Source organism: Podarcis muralis, chromosome 17 (assembly GCF_964188315.1).
Source record: "Podarcis muralis chromosome 17, rPodMur119.hap1.1, whole genome shotgun sequence".
NCBI classification, from domain to species: Eukaryota; Metazoa; Chordata; class Lepidosauria; order Squamata; family Lacertidae; genus Podarcis; species Podarcis muralis.
Genome location: NC_135671.1, coordinates 6,506,019 through 6,525,053, shown reverse-complemented (window position 1 = coordinate 6,525,053; position 19,035 = coordinate 6,506,019). Strand labels below are relative to the sequence as shown.

At 45.4% G+C, this 19,035-nt stretch overlaps 2 protein-coding genes across 3 annotated transcripts in view; one reads left to right on the top strand and one right to left on the bottom strand.

Annotated features, from left to right (window-relative positions):
• The window catches only part of IGFBPL1 (insulin like growth factor binding protein like 1), a 37,707-nt gene extending 34,615 nt beyond the window's left edge, over positions 1-3,092 (top strand). For both annotated transcript variants that reach the window (XM_028712691.2, XM_077920990.1), the window contains 3 exons: positions 152-268; positions 806-959; positions 2,865-3,092. In XM_028712691.2, coding sequence (XP_028568524.2) covers positions 152-268; positions 806-955 — 267 coding nt within the window. In that variant the 3' untranslated portion in view covers positions 956-959; positions 2,865-3,092. The remainder of the gene's footprint in view (positions 1-151; positions 269-805; positions 960-2,864) is intronic.
• Positions 3,093-4,908: 1,816 nt separating this feature from the next.
• Positions 4,909-7,773, bottom strand: TOMM5 (translocase of outer mitochondrial membrane 5). Its single transcript, XM_028712752.2, has 2 exons — positions 7,525-7,773; positions 4,909-5,348 (listed from the first exon to the last, which is right to left on the bottom strand). The coding sequence occupies exons 1-2, from the start codon at positions 7,643-7,645 to the stop codon at positions 5,314-5,316; spliced, it is 156 nt and encodes a 51-aa protein (XP_028568585.1). The 5' UTR covers positions 7,646-7,773; the 3' UTR covers positions 4,909-5,313.
• Positions 7,774-19,035: the final 11,262 nt, after the last annotated feature.

Sequence of the window (19,035 nt, the reverse complement as noted above, 5' to 3'; positions counted from 1 at the left end):
ACGGAGCAGGAATTCTAACATCAAATGCAAAAACAGCACCCAGCCCAGGAAATGTCCGAGAAAGCTTAGTTTTATGGAGGGTGGGGTTCACAATCGGATTTGGGCTTAAAGCCTGTGTCTACTCTGTTTTCACCTTGCTAAAACTCTGCAGGTCACGGAGTCCCCAAAGGGAGTGAAGCTCTTAGAGGAACTTCCTGGAGACAGAGTCAACATGGCAGTGCAGGTCCGAGGCGGTCCTTCAAAACATGAGAGCACAGGCTGGGTTTTGGTAAGTTCCCATTGCACTATATAGTTCAAGGGTGCCCCTCCGTACAGCAGTAGATTCCCTCATTGCGAGAAGTGAGGTTACAGGGAACCAAACAGAGGGCCTTCTCGGTAGTGGCACCCGCCCTGCGGAACGCCCTCCCTTCAGATGTGAAGGAAATAAGCAGCTATCTTCTCTTTAAAAGACATCTGAAGGCAGCCCTGTTTAGGGAAGTTTTTAATATTTAATGCTTTATTGTTTTTTAACACTTGATTGGAAGCCGCCCAGCGTGGCTGGGGAAACTCAGCCAGGTTGTTGTTGTTGTTGTTGTAGTGGAGCAGCATTGCTGAACAACAAATAGAGCAGGATGATGTGTGGACTATCCAGTATAAATCCATTATTATTGCATCAGTGTTGCAGAATATCCCTGGGAAAAACCCACCAGCCTTCCCTTGTGGCAGCTGCCGTGAATTCTGAATCTATGAATTGTACAGACATGAACTAACCCTTTTGGTTGCTACGGTTCACCTTTTCTTCTTTGTGTGTCTGTCTCCCTTCCAGATTAACCCACTGACAAAAGAAGACGAGGGCATTTACCAGTGCCATGCTACAAACATGGTGGGAGAAACACAAGCAGAGGGGAATATTAAAGTCCTAGAGCAAAGCAAAAATAAGAGGGGTAATTTCCCGGCACCGGATGACATGAAGTAGCAAGGTAATGTTGATGCCGCTAAGTCCTCTTTGAGTCTAGGAGTGCCATTTTGAGACATTGTGTATGTCCACCTCTGGTCATAGTCAGCACTGATTTGTACATGGTTTACATGATGTTCTTAACGAAAAGGTTCCTGCCCGGAGGAGCTTACAGTGTTAATTTCAACTCAAGGAGAGAAAGGCAGAGGCATGAATACCAAGGAACTTCTAGAACAGCCTTAAAAATAAGCCTTCATAATAGTGCACTAAGAGGCTGGCAGCCAGTGTTTCTGTCCAAACGTGGGAAATCCCTCCTCAGCAACTAGCATGTAAATACTAGTTAGCAAGCCAGTTTGGGAAAAGGCTTTTCCCAAACAAGCTACAGTGGTGCCTCGCAAGACGAAATTAATCCGTTCCGCGAGTCTCTTCGTCTTGCGGTTTTTTCGTCTTTCGAAGCACGGCTATTAGCGGCTTAGCGGCTATTAACGGCTTAGCGGCTTTAAGAAAAAGGAAACAAACTCGCAAGAACTCGCAAGACATTTCGTCTTGCAAAGCAAGCCCATAGGGAAATTCATCTTGCGGAATGACTCAAAAAACGGAAAACCCTTTCGTCTAGCGAGTTTTTCGTCTTGCGAGGCATTCGTCTTGCGGGGCACCACTGTAGTGGAATAGAGTAGAGCATATGGATGAGTTTCCTTTCCTTGGCAGCCAGCACACAAAATGGACTGGGAGATCTGTCCCTCCTCCCTCTCTCACCTGCTTGGAATTCTACGCTCACCTCCATGAAATTCCTGGTCTACTATCATGCTTCATTCCAATGTATTTAAGGGTTTTTTCCCCAGGACTGGAGGGTTAAGACAAAGGCTTCATTTTTAAGCAGCTTAGTGTAGTTACGGAGGACAGGTAAAAGGAATTGTAGAGGGATTCTTGGCCCAGAGATGGAAAGAAGATAAAGTCCTGACCAGAGAAGAATGGCAGATTAAGTTGATGGATTATGCCCCAAAAAAGCTTAACAATGTTGGCTTGCCCCCCTAAAAAAAGCTTGACAACTCTGAACTCCCCCCTCTTGGCCGTCAAGTAAATGGGTGGATACAACAGTTGCACTCCATTCTCCTCCCATCTGTGCAACTTCCTTCCTAGAGAGGAGTGTTCATTATTGAGCTGCTTTCTATATGGTGAAATGTGGGCATGTAGACAGGTTTTTCCCAATTTATTGCTGACAGGTTGGGTTTTTTTGTGACATGTTCTTTCAGGTGACAGACTTTGTCATTTAAATGCGATTTTATTGCAACTACTGCGTTTTCACAGCACTGCAAGCTGCTTTGAAAGCCTTTTGAGGCTATCAAATGGGAGGGGGTTAATAAGGCTCAAAACAAGTCAGCAAGCGAGCACTGAGATTATTCTTTGAATGTAAATGCTCCAAAATCCAGGATAGGGAAAGCGATTTTCTTATTTGCACTGTTCCCACAATAGAGTGGATCATGTTGCTGGAAGCAGTATTCTCCGAGAGCAAAGATTCTTGTCATGCACTGAGTACCTCCATCTTCTAGGTATGCCTCCAGGAATGTCAGTATTTTGCAAGTGATTCATGCAGATGCTTTCGGTTTGCACAATTAAAAGTGTCATGTGGCCCTAGCATAACATATCGACTTGAAAAAAAAACCTCATTGAGTTAATCCCTACCACAAAATACTGACAGCCTGGAGACAATCTGAGAGAGAAAGCGATCAGAAAATGGGTTAAAAAGAGAAGTGAATAGTAGTACTTGCTTTTCTACAATTTCCGTAGCAATGTGGCCCTCTAATTTGGCCAAAGTAACTTTCAAAGTGGATTTTGCTGCACAACCTTTGGGTGGAGGTCAGTAGTCTTAATGCATCTCCAAATGGTCTCACCCAATAATTGTCTTTTCCCCTCCATCCCTTCCTTCTAGGATGAAGTGATCTGACTACCTCTTGAGGGAATCAGAGCCAAGCAGACTAGAAACCCATGGAATAGTGATTTGCTTTCTTAACTTGCTGAAGACTAGAAGATACCATTTTGATATTCTTATTGATTAATGGTGCAATTTGCACACCTTTTTCTTAGAGTGTCTGATTAATACTGGGCATGTAGTGAATGATGTAATAAATGCTCAATAAAAGCATGGTTGTTTTTTTTACACTCTTAATTTTCTCTCTCTTTGTACTGCCGCTCAGATGTAGTTTTAGCACAGCACCTGAGCACACTCTCCTTGTCTCACTGGCTTCTCACTGCAATTTACTATAAAAGACAAATCTCAACAGTAGAACTATAATACTTGTATCTTTGAAAGTAAACCCAAAGAAAGGCTATTTGTTGTTGTCTTGACTTCTGGCAGTACATTGTCAGTTGTCTTTGTTTAATCTTTAAATAAGAAAAGGATTGTGACCTTTCCCCCCGTTGTCCATACTCCCATGCCTTTAACCTATCATGCATAATTTAAGCAAGGCGGAAGAGCAGGGCAGGCAAAAAAAATAAGTAATCCTACATACACTTAACTAGGAATAAGTCCCATTGAATTCCATGGAGCGTACTTCCACGTAAGCATAGGATTGTGCTGTGACACTGCCACAAACTTTCAGGCAAATTCAGTCATTCTGGTAGCACTTGTGGGCCAAAATAGCATCTTCAGATGCTTAAACAGAACACATTTTTCATTCTCAGCATTAGCCTGCATGAGAAATGTAGGCATAGCTTTCCTTCCCAATATAGTGATTGCTTACAAGGCGCAATTTTCTAGCAGATCTGTGATTTCTCTCCTTCCAACGCCTTGAAAGAGAGGATTCATTCCTGATCAAAGAAATCTACACTAATCTGCATGACCGACAGCTGAAATAGCTATTTAAAAACAGCCACGCTAGATTTTTGCAAAAAAAAAAGCTACCGGCTGCTGACACCTGGTGGCTACTTTCATACACTGAAACACGAAGCAATTTCTTTTCGCAGTTAAGGAGAGCAATTGGTACATCATTGATTTTTAACTCACTTATAGTAAATCTGGCATCGCTGACTATTTGATATGGGGAAAGGAAGACTCACTAATAAGATTGCCAGCCTGTTAATAGTTTCAAGGATTGCCTTGTAGAATTGCACCAAGACAAGAACTGTCTCCCAAGAACCAGGTGCCCTTTTAAAGTACAGTGGTACCTCGGGTTAAGTACTTAATTCGTTCCAGAGGTTCGTTCTTAACCTGAAACTGTTAACCTGAAGCACCACTTTAGCTAATGGGGCCTTCTGCTGCTGCTGTGCCGCCAGAGCACAATTTCTGTTCTCATCCTGAAGCAAAGTTCTTAACCTGAAGCACTATTTCTGGGTTAGCGGAGTCTGTAACCTGAAGCGTATGTAACCCGAGGTCCCACTGTATGCCTCTTCTGCCTGTGGATGTTCCATTTAGGTATTCTGGCTGCTAATTGACCTATCTCCCAAGAATTTGTCTAATCAGTTTAAAAAGCCATCACAGGCCCCATCCATATGCGGCAAGCAATAGCGTAGAAGCCACTGTGATATGGCTGTTCCCAATGGTGGTATGGGGAGTAATGCTGCCAGCCCTGTCACGCCTAACCCTAGCTCTCATTCATGAGCCTCATATTGATATAAATAGCTTCTTTTTGTCTGCCCAGAAACAACTTGCCAGTCAACTTCACTGCAGGATCCCAATTTCTAATTATGAGGGGGATGAACTTATCTGCTCGGCACCATTTTCTGCTGCCTTCTTTCCAATGTCATTCTGATTCATTAAGCAAAGAGGAAGACTAGTCAGATCCAACTTTGGCACTACTTAGCATCAATTGGTTTTCAAATCTTTGCATTCTGAAAAACCTAGAACATTATCCTCACTGTTCTTCATTCCTGCCTAGTCACACTAAGCTTCTACTATCCTCCTCGCATTATATGTGAAAAGACATTTGCAAAGGGAATAAAATTCTCTACAATGACTGTAATTGTAGAATGCCATGTTAGAACATATGCCACATTTTATTTCAGCCATTCAGGATTTAACCACCGAGATTGCACAGGATACAATGAGATACTCTGGTGATAACCATATCATTAACATCTCAGAGATAAGCTCTGTTCCAAAGAACTCTGTTTACAGGTAACAATTTTCCCAAATCGGTTGATATAATCTCTGAAGAACAATAAATTTGTACCGAACATAAAGAAACCGCATACTGACACATGTAAATAACAGTTATTGGCTTTCTCTCTTCGGCTCTTCTACAATCTTCCAAATATTTCAGTAGGAAATGTCTGGATGCATTTGTCAGGAAACAGCCTCTTCTTCGCAGCCCATTCAATGGGAGAGCAACCACTGTCCGCCTGGGTCTTCCATTCAGTGCGTCCTTTATGCTCTTTTGTTTTCATATGCTTTCCAGCTTCTTTAAAATGAATGGAGCTGAAGAAAGAAGCATACACCCATTTTTAAAGCCACCTAGGTTTGTAGTCATAACCACATAGCAGTGAATTCCATAAGTTAACTGTGCATTGGCACAGAATGTGATCAACCACATGCTGGAACAAATGAAGCTTCTGAACTATACATTAGTTCTAAACTTGAGCATCTCCCAATATTCACTGGTTGCTTCTGATAGTTATTCCATAAAGCATTCCTATATACCTATTAGATCATCTCTCCCCCCTCTCCTCGAATACTCAATCTAACCAATCACATTTTCATTCCTAGAAAATCTATTATTCTAACATTCTCAATATATTTGCTCTTCCCTTCTCCAACTCAATCTATATATTAATTTCAAGCAACATACAGCTGCCCAACTCTCTTGTCTCACTGCTGTATCGATGGAATCTCCATTTCGCGTCCCAGCAAAAACAAGCGCACTATTTGTACCTACCTACCATGAGTTGATGAAAAATAACTTTGTGTTTTGAATTTTCATATCTTAACACTACAATTACAACTCCAGTGGAGAATCTCTGGCCTACAAGGCTGCTCTCATCACGTCTTGCCCACTGTCTGGCTTCAGAGACCCAGAAAGAAAAAGGAGTTAAGCTAAGTGTGTGTGGCTCTAACGAGATTTTCATTCCTATTATTTCCAGCAATTCTTTGTAGAATTGAGCTTTGGGAGTTTTGAAGTTTGGAGACGCATCTGCCACATGAATTACATTCAGTCGCATCTTGGATCTACAAGGTGGAGTGAAAATCTCGTCTCCAAGAAGTGGTGTGCCATAAGGGGAGCTCTCTTAAAACAGCAGCAGTTTGGTTTTCGCACCATGCAGCATTCCCTCTTGCATCCAGAAGGTCACACAGACGTTCCACTTGCACTGCTGTGGAGCTAGTCATTTGTATGCCAGCACTTTATGGGGAACAATTTATGGGGAACACGTAATTTATTACACACCTTTAGGCACCAGGCAAAAACGTTCCTCTTTAACCAGACCTTTGGTTGATTTGATTTACATCCGATGCCCTTTTAAAATGTGTGTTGGGGGGGGGGTTTACTGGGTTTTTATTATGTATTTTGTAGTTTTTTATCTTGATTTTATTCTGTGAACAGCCTGAGACCTCTGGATATAGGGCGATATAGAAATTCAATAAATAATAATAACACAGAATGAAATGTCCTTTCCATTTAGGTACATCTGACTACCACCCCCGCTTCCCTTTACCTACAGCACACTGTAGGTAACGGTAAAGGTACCCCTGACCATTAGGTCCAGTCGCGGACAACTCTGGGGTTGCAGCGCTCATCTCGCTTTATTGGCCGAGGGAGCCGGCATACAGCTTCCAGGTCATGTGGCCAGCATGACTAAGCCGCTTCTGGCGAACCAGAGCAGCGCACAGAAACACTGTTTACCTTCCCGCTGGAGCGGTACCTATTTATCTACTTGCACTTTGATGTGCTTTCGAACTGCTGGGTTGGCAGGAGCTGGGAAAGAACTACGGGAGCTCACCCTGTTGTGGGGATTGGAACCGCCAACCTTCTGATTGGAAAGCCCTAGGCTCTGTGGTTTAACCCACAGCGCCACCAGCGCCCCACACTGTAGGTAAAAGGTAAAGGGACCCCTGACCATAAGTCCAGTCGCGGACGACTCTGGGTTCGCGGCGCTCATCTCGCTTTATTGGCCGAGGGAGCCGGTGTACAGCTTCCAGCATGTGGCCAGAATGACTAAGCCTCTTCTGGCAAACCAGAGCAGTGCACAAAAACGCTGTTTACCTTCCCGCCGGAGTGGTACCTATTTATCTACTTGCACTGGTGTGCTTTCGAACTGCTAGGTTGGCAGGAGCAGGAGAGCTCACCCCGTCGCAGGGATTCGAACCACCGACCTTCTGATCGGCAAGTCCTGGGCTCTGTGGGTAACTGCACCCAATGGTGACTCCTTGTGTGTGTGGAAAGTGAGATGATGAAAAGGCCTTGGCTGGGCTGCTCTTTGGAACTCCCTCCCTAGACAAACCAGGACCGGCAGCTGCAGGCTTTGGCAGGCGCCAACCCGTCTTGGGCCGGCCCTGCCTCCGCCTGCCCTCGCTGTCCCCACGGCGGCGCCTCGCAAGGCCCTCGGCCCTGGCCCCCAAGGCCTCTCCCCCCTCGCCCGCCCGCCCGCCCGCCACTCACTGATGCGCAGCGCGACCACGTAGATGAGGAAGGTGCGCACGGAGGAGAGGACGTCCTCGCGCATCTTCCGCTTCAGCTCCTCCGGGTCCAGCTTGGGCCCCAGGCCCTCGATGCGGAACATGGCCTCCCGCACCACCGCGTCCCTCAGGCGAGCGTCTCCCCTCCCGGCTCGGCTGGAGCGAAAGGCCGCTGGCTAGAACTCGCGCCGGAAAGGGCCTTCCTGTTCCCGCCCACCGCGCCTGCGCCGATTTCCTGTACGGGTGCCCGCTAGGGACAAACCTCCTTCCCCCACAGTTGCCTAGCGCCCTCTACGGGTCGCCGCTAGGGACAGGCTTCCTTCCCCTCCGCTGCACCGCTCTCCTTGTACGGGTGCCCGCTAGGGACAAACCTCCTTCCCCACGGTTGGCTTGTGCTGTCTACGGGTCGTCGCTAGGGACAAGCTTCCTTTCTTCCACCAGAACCAAGCAAAGAACGGGGAAAGTAGTAGCAGCGTCACGAGCCATAAGAAGATGGAGCGATGCTACTTGAGTGGGGATTTTTATTATTATTTTAGGTTTGCATGAAGGGCAGCCCTTAGCCATGTCTACTTAGAAGTATTGTTGTTGTTGTTGTTTAGTCGTTTAGTCGTGTCTGGCTCTTCGTGACCCCCTGGACCAGAGCACACCAGGCACTCCTGTCTTCCACTGCCTCCCGCAGTTTGGTCAAACTCATGCTGGTAGCTTCGAGAACACTCTCCAACCATCTCGTCCTCTGTCATCCCCTTCTCCTTGTGCCCTCCATCTTTCCCAGCATCAGTGTCTTCTCCAGGGAGCCTTCTCTTCTCATGAGATGGCCAAAGCATTGGAGTCTCAGCTTCAGGATCTGTCCTTCCAGTGAGCACTCAGGGCTGATTTCCTTAAGAATGGATGCGTTTGATCTTCTTGCAGTCCATGGGACTCTCAAGAGTCTTCTCCAGCACCATAATTCAAAAGCATCAATTCTTCGGCGATCAGCCTTCTTGATGGTCCAGCTCTCACTTCCATACATCACTACTGGGAAAACCATGGCTTTAACTATACGGACCTTACTTATAAAAAGCCCTATTAAATCCGAGGAAACAACATTTTGGATTGCTGTGACTCCACTGAATTGCATTAATCGTCTTTTGGGAGGCCGAAATTTTTATAAGGAATGGGGAAAACTTGTACTTTACCTTGAAAACCAATGAAACAGTTGAAATCGTTAGCAGGGTTGAAATAACACTTGTTGTTTAATGGTGAATTTTGGGTATAATGGAGTTTACATAAAAGATTATTATAAAAGATGCAGGAGGAAAGGACTAACAATAGGACCCACAAAGGGGAGGAGGGAAATCCAGGACAGTGTGTGTGTGTGTGTGTGTGTGTGAGAGAGAGAGAGAGAGAGAGAGGGAGAGAGAGAGAGAGAGAAAGGGGAAACAAACTCCAAGCATTGGAGACGGGCAGTCAAGTTGTGCATCCATAACAGGGACCAGAGGAGGAATAACCATAGAGAAGAGACACTGGTTTGTCTGTAGCAGTGCAACCCCAGCTGCGACAAAACACCTTTCTCCTGTATCTGACTCTACAGCCGCAGCAGGCGCTGTAGATGTCCGGCAGTTTTACTTCACCCAAAAAGGTGCACTCTTCCACTGTCTCCTGAGACAATCGGATGTCAACCACGGATTATTGTGAGCCGCTTTCAGCTGAACATTTGTAGATGGAAAAGCAGAATGCAAATATTTATATCACATCAGATCAAAGAGCGCTTCCTCTATGTTATGTTATGTTAACATACAGAACAATGGTATATAGTTTTTGTCAAATATGTGAAATGTAAAATGAACCATGGAAAGAAGAAGGGAAGTCAGTATCTTAAGGCTGTAAAATGAGTATTTTAAATTGCAAAACAGAAGATTTAATAAAAATTGTGTGTGTGTGTGTGTGATTGCTCTTGTTTTTTGTTTTTTAAAAGACTTTTGCCCTGCTCTTCTGGCTCCCAGAGCACCTTTCAAATAGCAGTGGTGTTGAAGAAGAAGAATGAAGAACAGTTGTTTGCAAAGAAGAAGAATGAAGCTTCATTGAGTATTTCCAACAGGTGTCACACTAATTTTTTTCCATGTCTTAGCTGCATGGACTTTTAATTAATGGAGGACACCCATTTCCTAGTTCCTCAAACCTCTTTTCCCCTCCCTGGACAGGCATTGAAAGCTTCTTCCTGGGTGGGGTGGGGCAAAACAAATGAAGAAACTCATAAATTGTGACTGGGTGAAAGTCTGTTCACTCTGCAAACACACAAAAAAGCAACGTCTTTCTAAACATGGCAGAAACTGCAGAGTCTTGCAGCCGGGGCACTCACAGACGTGTGTTTATTACAGCATAAACTCTCAAAGAGGGTTTTGTCAGATGCATCCTGCTCTGTTGTGGGAATTGTTTTATTTTCGGGACACTTCTCTGTGCTGTTGCCTTTCAGAGGGGAGGCAACAGGGGTAATTTGTCCAGGCACTTGCACTTGTCAGGCAGGGTGGCAGGCACATCAACACTCCCACCAGAGGAGAAGAGGAAGGGGAAAGGAGGCTCAGATGAATCCAATACCTTTGTTTTCACTTCAGGCCTATTGTGTGTGCCTCCCTCCAAGAAAGGTGTAGAGATTGGTGACACAAGAATGGGCCTTTTCAGTGGTCCCCCCCTCCCATTTTTGGAGTGCTCTCCCCAGGGAGGCACACCTGGTGCCCTCACTAGCTGCTCTTAGGTGCCAGGCAAAACATTCAAATTCACACCAGCCTTTGGATCTTGATTTTAGAGGGGTACAGTAGAACAGGATCTGTTCTTGTACATATTATTTGTGTGTATTGGGCTGTTTTATCCTTGTTCATGTAAATCACATTTGGAGGGGGGGAGGAAGTACCCAATAAAATAATAATAATAATAATAATAATAATAATAATAATAATAATATCATCTGAGCCTTCTAGAACTACCAGCAGCTGCAGAGGTTGAAATGATGGCAAAAGGAACAGGCATGCTTTTTTTTTTTTTTTTTTTTGTACTATTCTGCATGGAAATAATTATTACGCTGCCAGCAGGGGTCGTTCTCTTGTTAGATTTAAAATTGGTAACTTTTTCTATGGTTCTTCACCCTGAACTGCCCTGGTGGAAATCAGATGTGTAATTCAAGCTGGGATGAAGTGGAGAAACGAGGGCAGGGAAAGTTGTCAGTATTCATGCAGACCCAGATTTCACATCACTATGCTCTAAACATCTACTCCAAATCATCATCCTCTCTGCAACCTTAAGCTAGTTGTTGAAGTCCTTCAGAGCAGCCGGTTTCTGTACAAAACAGAAATTAATAAAATGCAACAGTCTGATGCAGTGTGGTGTAGTTGTTAGAGGGCTGGACAAGGACCTTGGGAGACTAGAGTTCAAATTTCCACTTAGCCGGGAATCTCAATGGGCCAGTCACACTCAGCCAAATGTACGTGTGTGTGTGTGTGTGTGTGTGTGTATGATTGAGCAAATTATGCAATCCCTGGAGAAATGACATGGGCTGAAGGACCCTTGAATGAAGGCATTAGTCATCGATTTTCCAGCTCTGTCTTTAATAGATTTAAATAATGAGACCAGATAGCTGTGATTATACACTAGTCAAATTAAGCCCCTAAATAACCTATTCATTTTCCCTGATGGCATGATGAATGGCTGCACTGACGATGCAGCTTAAAAGGTGGCAATCCTTTGCATGCTGTGTAAACGGACCTATTGTGTCTGTTTTGCTTTCATTATCATCACTTCCATCATTTTATTATCATTATCGCCACCTGGAAATGCAAAACCCACCTGTTTCCCAGGTCTGCCTCCATCCCTAGGCAAAACACACAGGTTCCTTGGTAGGTGAAAAACAGGAGGGAAGAGGAACTAGGTGTCAGGTGTGTGTGCAGAAGCCAGGCCCTGTGACCAATAGGACTCTGCAGGACTGGGGCCTTCCTAAGTTTGTTCTGGAGAGGCAAGGCGCGGTCACACAGGTGAGGCTGATTGGTAACTCACAGCACCTGGTGGCAAGAGCCGGGAAGGGATATAAGGTCAGCATTTTGCCTTTGGCTCTTTGCCACAGCAACACACTTCCTGCCTTTGGCTTCTTGATTCCTGATCCTTGAACTTCGGCTTCTTGACTCCCTGCTTCTTGATCCCTGGACCCCTGACTTCGTGACTCCTTGCTTCCTGACCCTCGGACCCTTGGCTTCTTGACTCCCCTTTTTTTTAAAAAAAAAGATATTTATTAAGATTTTCAAAATATTACAAAATGAAAAAAGAAAAATACAAAATAAAAATAGTTAAAAACAATTCCATCTTTCCATTACTTATCTTTCATTTGCTTGTTTCCCGGACCTCCTCACACCTCCCTTTTTTGTCTTCCAGTTCAATTTGTTAGTTCAGTAAATCCTTTCCCTCTTTGTTTGTCCTAGTCTTTAATCTTAGAATATTTTAACATTAAGTTTTTACCTGTTAATAATCCATTTTTTCATATTCCTTTATAGCATTATAGCTAAAAACCACTTAACTTCTTATCCAACATCATTCTAACATTCATTAATTTTACAGTATTTCTGTAAGTAGACTTTAAACTTTTTCCAATCTTCTTCCGCCGACTCTTCTCCCTGGTCTCGGATTCTGCCATTGACTCCCGGCTCTCTGACCCTCAGACTCTTGGCTTTCTGACTCCTGGCTTCTGGACTCCCGTTCCTGCTCCCACCCCGCCATCTTGCCCCCGGTCCAGACGTCCCCAGCCAGGACTTCGATTGACCCTGAACCGGACCGTGACACTAGGTATCCTTAATATCAACAGTGGTAGAGATTCATTTCTGGGAAATGGGGCATTAGCTGCTGTTGTGCTGGTTGTTCCAGCAGGTCTTGGTACAATCTGAACTCTCCTCCGTGGACCTTCCTGTGAATATCTGCCACACCCTCCCATGTTCTTAAGACTCACAGGAACATAGGAAGTGGCCTTACCCTGAGTCAGACCAATGGCCCAGTATTCTGCACTGACTGGCAACAGCTCCCAGACAGGAGACTTTCCCCATCCTACTTAGAGACATCCTACTTAGAGACACCGAGCCATGTATGTCCAACAGCTCCCAGACAGGAGACTTTCCCCATCCTACTTAGAGACACCGAGGGTGAACCTGGGGCTTTCCACATGCAGACCAGATCCTCTGCCCTCCCTTATTCTCTGTTAGAAACTCATTTTGCCAGTCTATGGCAGCACTTGCCTAAGTGACTCAGTTTGCTCCTGTTCCCAAAAGCTACAGAGAGATGAAACATCATCATCATCAACCTTTTATTCGACCGTCAGTCAGAAAAAAAAGTACATTTGTCAATACACAGTTAAAACATCCAGGAAGATTTTAGAACTTAGCCAACACTAAAATGGGCTAAACAGATAGCCCCATATCAATACAGTCAATTATAGTCTTGCGACGCTTAAAAGCTAAAAAAAGAAATTTGGCCACCAAGGAAGGTATAGCTCTAGTGACATTATTCAGCAAGTATATAACCTGGTTTTCTCCGGGTAGGAAGCTAAATTGACATAGGAGTGGGTCTATAAAATTTTGTCTAAGCTCTGCATAAGAAGGGCAAGTCAAGAGAATGTGTTCGGTGGACTCAACCACACCCCTGGCACAATGACAGGTTCTCTGGGCGTATGGTACTCCCCTGTACCTTCCCCACAATATCGCAGAGTCAAGGACATTTAATCTAGCCGCTGTAAGAAGTCTGCGGTATTCCACATAGTGGATTTCTGCAAGGCAGGGGGCTGGTATGGTCCGATAAATCTGGTCCCCTAGGAACATCCCTGGTTTTACCTGGGCTATGTCCTCTTGTCTGGAAATGTCACTCAGTCTCCGGGAGATCACAGCTCTAGCTTGATTGTACGTCATAGACTCAAAGTAAAGGTGAGACAATCCGCAGGATTGAACCTCGTTAATGACCTCCCTTTCCCACGATGATTGGAAATCGTCCCTCAATAGAGAGATGAAACATGTCACGAGCAAATTGATGGAGTAGTCCAAAGGCAAGGAGTAGTATTGCTGCAAAAGTCAGGTGTCTGCCCGTCTTTCTGCCGAGCGGTGGCAAAAGCCCATGGGGTCCCAGGCGCCCATCCCTTTGGGGGATGGAAGACACTGTGGAGACTGCCATGGCTTTAAGAAATATGGTTTATTTGCCTATTTGCACCTTCAGTCTGCATGGAAGAAATCCAGGTCGTACAGCATGGGCATTTCAAGAGGCAGCAGCACAGGCAGCAGCACAGGCAGCCTTCAGCCAGCCTGCCCCAAATGGACCTCAGCTCTTCTTCCTGCCTCTTCTTTCCAGCAACTCTTACTCCCAGAACAGACTTCCTTTTCCTGTCACCTCAAATATACACCCCGTCACCTTGTCAACCTTTCAAACCTCTGTCTCTGTCCACACTTCAGGGCAAGGGGGGAAGGAGTTCTCTTGCACCGGCAACAGGCCCTCAATGGCCCTCTATAATAATAATGATAATTGTCAGGGGCTCAGGAGCAGAGGCACAGGGGAGAGAGGAAATGGAGAGCGAGGGGGAGGAATCTGAGGGCAGCGGAGGGCAGAATGACAGTGACCCGAGAGATTCCATGAGCCTCTCCAGTGAATCAGAAGATTCCCAGAAGGGGGCGCCGATGGCCAGGGCAAGGGGGGTCCCAGGGGGGACACACCAGAAGCAGGGGGCCAGCGGAGACTCCCAAAGCAGCAGCTGGAAATCAGGGCCAGCTTCCCCACCAGAGCGTAGTGGGGGGGGAAGAGCCCCATAGGTCAGAGTCAGCGTCTCCTCCGGCAAGCAGGGAGGAGGGGTCAGGCCCAGCTAGCATCCCCGAAGAGGGAAGCAGCGACAGGAGCAGTATAACGGTCAGAAGGAAGGTGGCAGGCTGGGTGCGCGCGCCAAGTTCAAATGTACAGGCGCGCGGGACAGCAGAAAGCCCGGATTGGGAGCCAGGTCCTAAAGCACACCGGAGGCAGGGGGAAGACTCAGGGGACTCAGCGTCAGAAGAGTCTAGGAAGGGCAAGATCCCAGCGGACAGGCGGACCCAGAGGAGGAAAGAGCAGAGGAAGAGGTGGAGCAAGGCTAGGGTCTTAAACTGGTGTCTGGGGGGAGGAGACTCAGACAGAGCTTCGGCGGTCTAGGGTTTAAGACGTAGAGCTGCGCGCCGTGGCTGTAAATGAGAAATTGAACTTCAATAAAGACTATTTTATATAACAACGGACTGGCGTTGGTCCTCTGTGAGCTGGGACCTGAGGCAGCTCTGACAATAATAATAATAATAATAATAATAATAATAATAATAATAATAATAATTAATAATAAGGTAAAGGACCCCCCCCCCCCGGGTGGTTAAGTACAGTCAAAGGCAGCTATGGGGTTGCAGCGCTCATCTTGCTTTCAAGCTGAAGGAGCCAGTGTTTGTCCACAGACAACTTTCCGGGTCATGTGGCCAGCATGACTAAACCGCTTCTGGCGCAACAGAACACCGTGACAGAAACCAGAGCACATGAAAATGCCGTTTACCTTCCTGCTGCTACAGTATCTGTTTATCCACTTGCAGTGGCATGCTTTCGAACTGCCAGGTTGGCAGGAGCTGGGACAGAGCAACGGGAGCTCACCCCGTCACGGGGATTCGAACTGCCAGCCTTCTGATCGGCAAGCCCAAGAGGCTCTGTGGTTTAGACCACAGCGCCACCCAAGTCCCGTCTTCCCTTAATGGCCCTAGCTTGGCCAGGCTACCCAGGAATTCAAAACCTGTAAGAAGCAGCATTCAGGCGCAGGTGGAAAACTGTGATACCTGGTTGTCCATCTGTTAAAAGGGCCCGTTTCGCACGAGAGCAGGTTGAGAGGCAATCCCCTAATGCGTGTGACCTTGATCACAAATCACCCACAGCAGGATAGATGCATGTCCCACTGTGATTGCCACTAGGCATCACAACAGGGGTGTAATTCAATTGCGGTGCAATGTGGATTTTGTTTTGGCTGCTTGCAGCCAGTAACCTGATTAAACGGAGCAGCCGTCGTTTCTGGCTTAAGACAACATCTGCCATTGCATGGAATTAAGCCCGTGTCCCCTTCTCAAGACAGCATACTTGGTCATTCCTTCATTCTGGCTCCCTGTGCGACCACATATTGGCACAATTTCAGGTAGCCATGTATGTCCAACAGGAATGTAAATCCCAATGGCACAAGGCAGAATAATGGCAAACCCACATTGTAGCATAGCTGTCAAGTGTCCCTTATTTGAAGGGACAGTCCCTTATTCCAGTGCCATGTCCCGCTGCTGTCCCTTATTGATAGATGTCCCTAAAATGTCCCTTAAATGATGTTCCTTGAATTTCAAAGGAAGCAGCTCCTCTCCCTCCCTCCCTGCCGGCCAGGAAGGAGGGAGGCTCCAACTGTGTTGCTTGGCTGTGTTGCTCACCCAATAAGAAGTCTAAGAACGACGGGGGGGTGAAGCTTGCATGCCTTGTGTGTGGCTAGTTAATGCAAGCTGAGGAGGTTTTTGATTGCTGGATGCCATTTTGTTGCATGTGCTGCTGCAAACTTTGCAGTGCAAAGCCAGAGCGGGGAGCCATCTTAAGTTGAGGCTGCATAGGCCTTGTGGTGCATGTGATTCAGATTCTATTCAGTTGAACCTCTGGTTACAAAGTTGGTTGGACAGTGTTCTCGAAGCTACCAGCATGAGTTTGACCAGACTGCAGGAGGACAGGAAGACTGGAGTGCCTGGAACAGGTGAGGCTGCAGGTCCCTTAGTGTGGCTGCTGGTCCCTTATTTTCAAGGCTGCTGGTCCCTTATTTTCAAATCTGTAAGTTGACAGCTATGCATTGTAGCACCTGTGAATGTTTGAGCCGCACTTCTTGTTTTTAGTCAGACAGGATCATTTGGGTGGTGGCAACTGATGCCAAGCATTGTCCAGTGGAGGGTTGAAGGTAGAGGTTTCTGGGTCATAGCCTGGCACCCAAATCACAGCTTTCAAACGGGAGCGGAAAGTACAGCTGATTTGGGCAATAGATATAGGACACAATACAGATTTTAACCTCTGGGGTAAACTCTGGAAAACTGACTTGAAGTTTACAGCATGTTACTCTTTGAAGGACAACTACTTGGAAATGATTTACAGCTGGTATTTAACTCCAAGTAGGTTTGCTAAGACGTGTAAGACTGAATCAGACTAGTGCTGGAGATGCAAAGAGATGGAGGGAACGTTCTTTCATATGTGGTGGACTTGTAAAAGGGCGAAAGAGTATTGGGAAAAGATCCATAATAAATTGAAAAAAATGTTTAAAAGTACTTTCCCAAAAAAACCAGTCCTTTCTGTTGGGGATAATTCAGACTGAAATTCCCAGGTGTCAAAAAATGTTATTTGTGTATGCTACTACTGTGGCCCTTGTTTTGTTAGCCCAAAAATGGAAAACAAGCGAAGTTCCAACCAAAGAACTTACTGTTATGTATTGAAGTTCTCACCCCAGCCACCGGGAGTATCATGTACGGTATATAGTTTTCACTCAGGTCCACGTCAGTTACTTTAGGTGGGAAAACCTGGGTTGTTGTTGCTACAATGTTGACAGCCGGCTGCCTATAAAAGCAGGCCGGCTGAGCTGTTTGCTGTTCAGTTCTGTTCCAGCTTACAAATAAAGAGCTGCTTTGGAGAAATCGCTGCGTTGTCTGCTATGTCTACCCACTATCTAACACTTACATTGACAAAATATGCGCAGCTTGCAGAAGAAGAGAACAAGAAGAACATGCATTTAGAGAAGATTGGAAAATGTTTATTGAATATATGGGAAATAACTGTGTACAGCTGAAAACACCGGCAGCATTAAATTCAACAGTGTAAATAAGTTTTGATGGATGCAATAATGGAATAATGAATGGTATAGTTTTTGTAAAATATGTAGGGATTTATGATATGTAAAATGAACCATGGAAAGAGAAGAAGAGAAGTCATAGATGTCTTAAGGATGTAAAGATGAGTATTTTAAATTGTAAAACAGAAAATTTAATAAAAATTATATACAAAAAAAAAAAAAGATAGTACAGCTGATTCCAGGTTTCAGGTCATTCTCAAAGCTATACCTCCCAGTGGGACTGCTTGGTCAGTGTTTCTCAGGCTGCTGGCTGACTTGGTAGCAGCAGCCGAGTCTCAGATACCACAGCCATTTAAATTTCCCACAAAATGCCCTGGAGTTCCAGGGTTGCAGGGCATTGTGGGGAAACCAACTACATCTAGTGATGAATTCTGCAGCGCAGTTGCAGATGGAAGTGATTACGTACACATGTTTTGCAACTGCATGTTTCATTTACAGTTCAAACATTTATGTTAACTTGTATTGATATTTTCCATTTTCCTTTTTGAACCAGTTTAAAGTCACCTACCCGGTAACGGCATATAAATTTTGTTAGATAAATATCAAAAAATAAAATTTTAATGACCGCTGCTTTCCAGACTCAGCCACTGCTGCCAGATAAACCCAAATTCAATATAAATTCAATAAATAATATTTATGTTTTTTGGGGGGAATTTATGTTTTTTGGGGGGAAGGGGAGCAATTGGGTTGTTGTTTTTATTTTTATTATGTATTTTGTGGTTTTGTATCTCAATTTTATTCTGTGAAGTGCCCTGAGGACCACCACCACCCCCAGTATATAAATTCAATGAAGAGGAAGAGGAGGAACAACTGTGGAAATGTGCAAACAGGTGAGTGGGCCCTGCTGGGGCACACAGGACCCAGCAACTGCCAAAAGGTGCCAGTAGTTGGCGCTGCCCCAGCAAGAGGTGAGTGTCATTCGCCACTCTTGTTTCTCTGCTGTGAACCTTCCCAGGAAAGGAGAGGCAAGTGCTTGGTAGGGGAGAATCAAGCTCCTCCCTTGCTTCTCCCAGTGTGAGACTTAAGAAGGACAATACAGAGAGAGTAGACCCAACCCCTTAGACTGATCATCATCTGCAAGTGCAGCTTTCTCCCAATTGAAGTACAGAGTGCTTGAGGACCGGGACATTTGCAGAGAAACCAAAATGCTTGCTTGCAAAGCTATTGTACTGCCAACCTTACTGCCTGCTTGTGAAATGTGGACCACTTATAAACACCATCTCCAACTCCTCGAAAGATTCCATCGACGATGTCTCCGAAAAACTTTACACATCACTTGGGAAGACAGGCGAACTCATGCCCGTGTACTGGAAGAAGCAAAGATCACCAGTGTCGAAGCAAGGATTCTTCAACATCAACTTTGTTGAACTGGTCATGTTGTGTGGATGTCTGATGATCGTCTTCCAAAGCAACTACTCTATTCCAAATTTAAAAATGGAAAGTGTAATGCTGGTGGTCAACAAAAGAGGTTTAAAGACTGTCTAAAGGCAAATCTAAAAAAAAACAAAATGTAGTATAAACACCGACGACTGGGAAACACTCGCCTGCGAACACTCCAATTGGAGAACAGCCTTTACCAAAGGTGTCATGGGC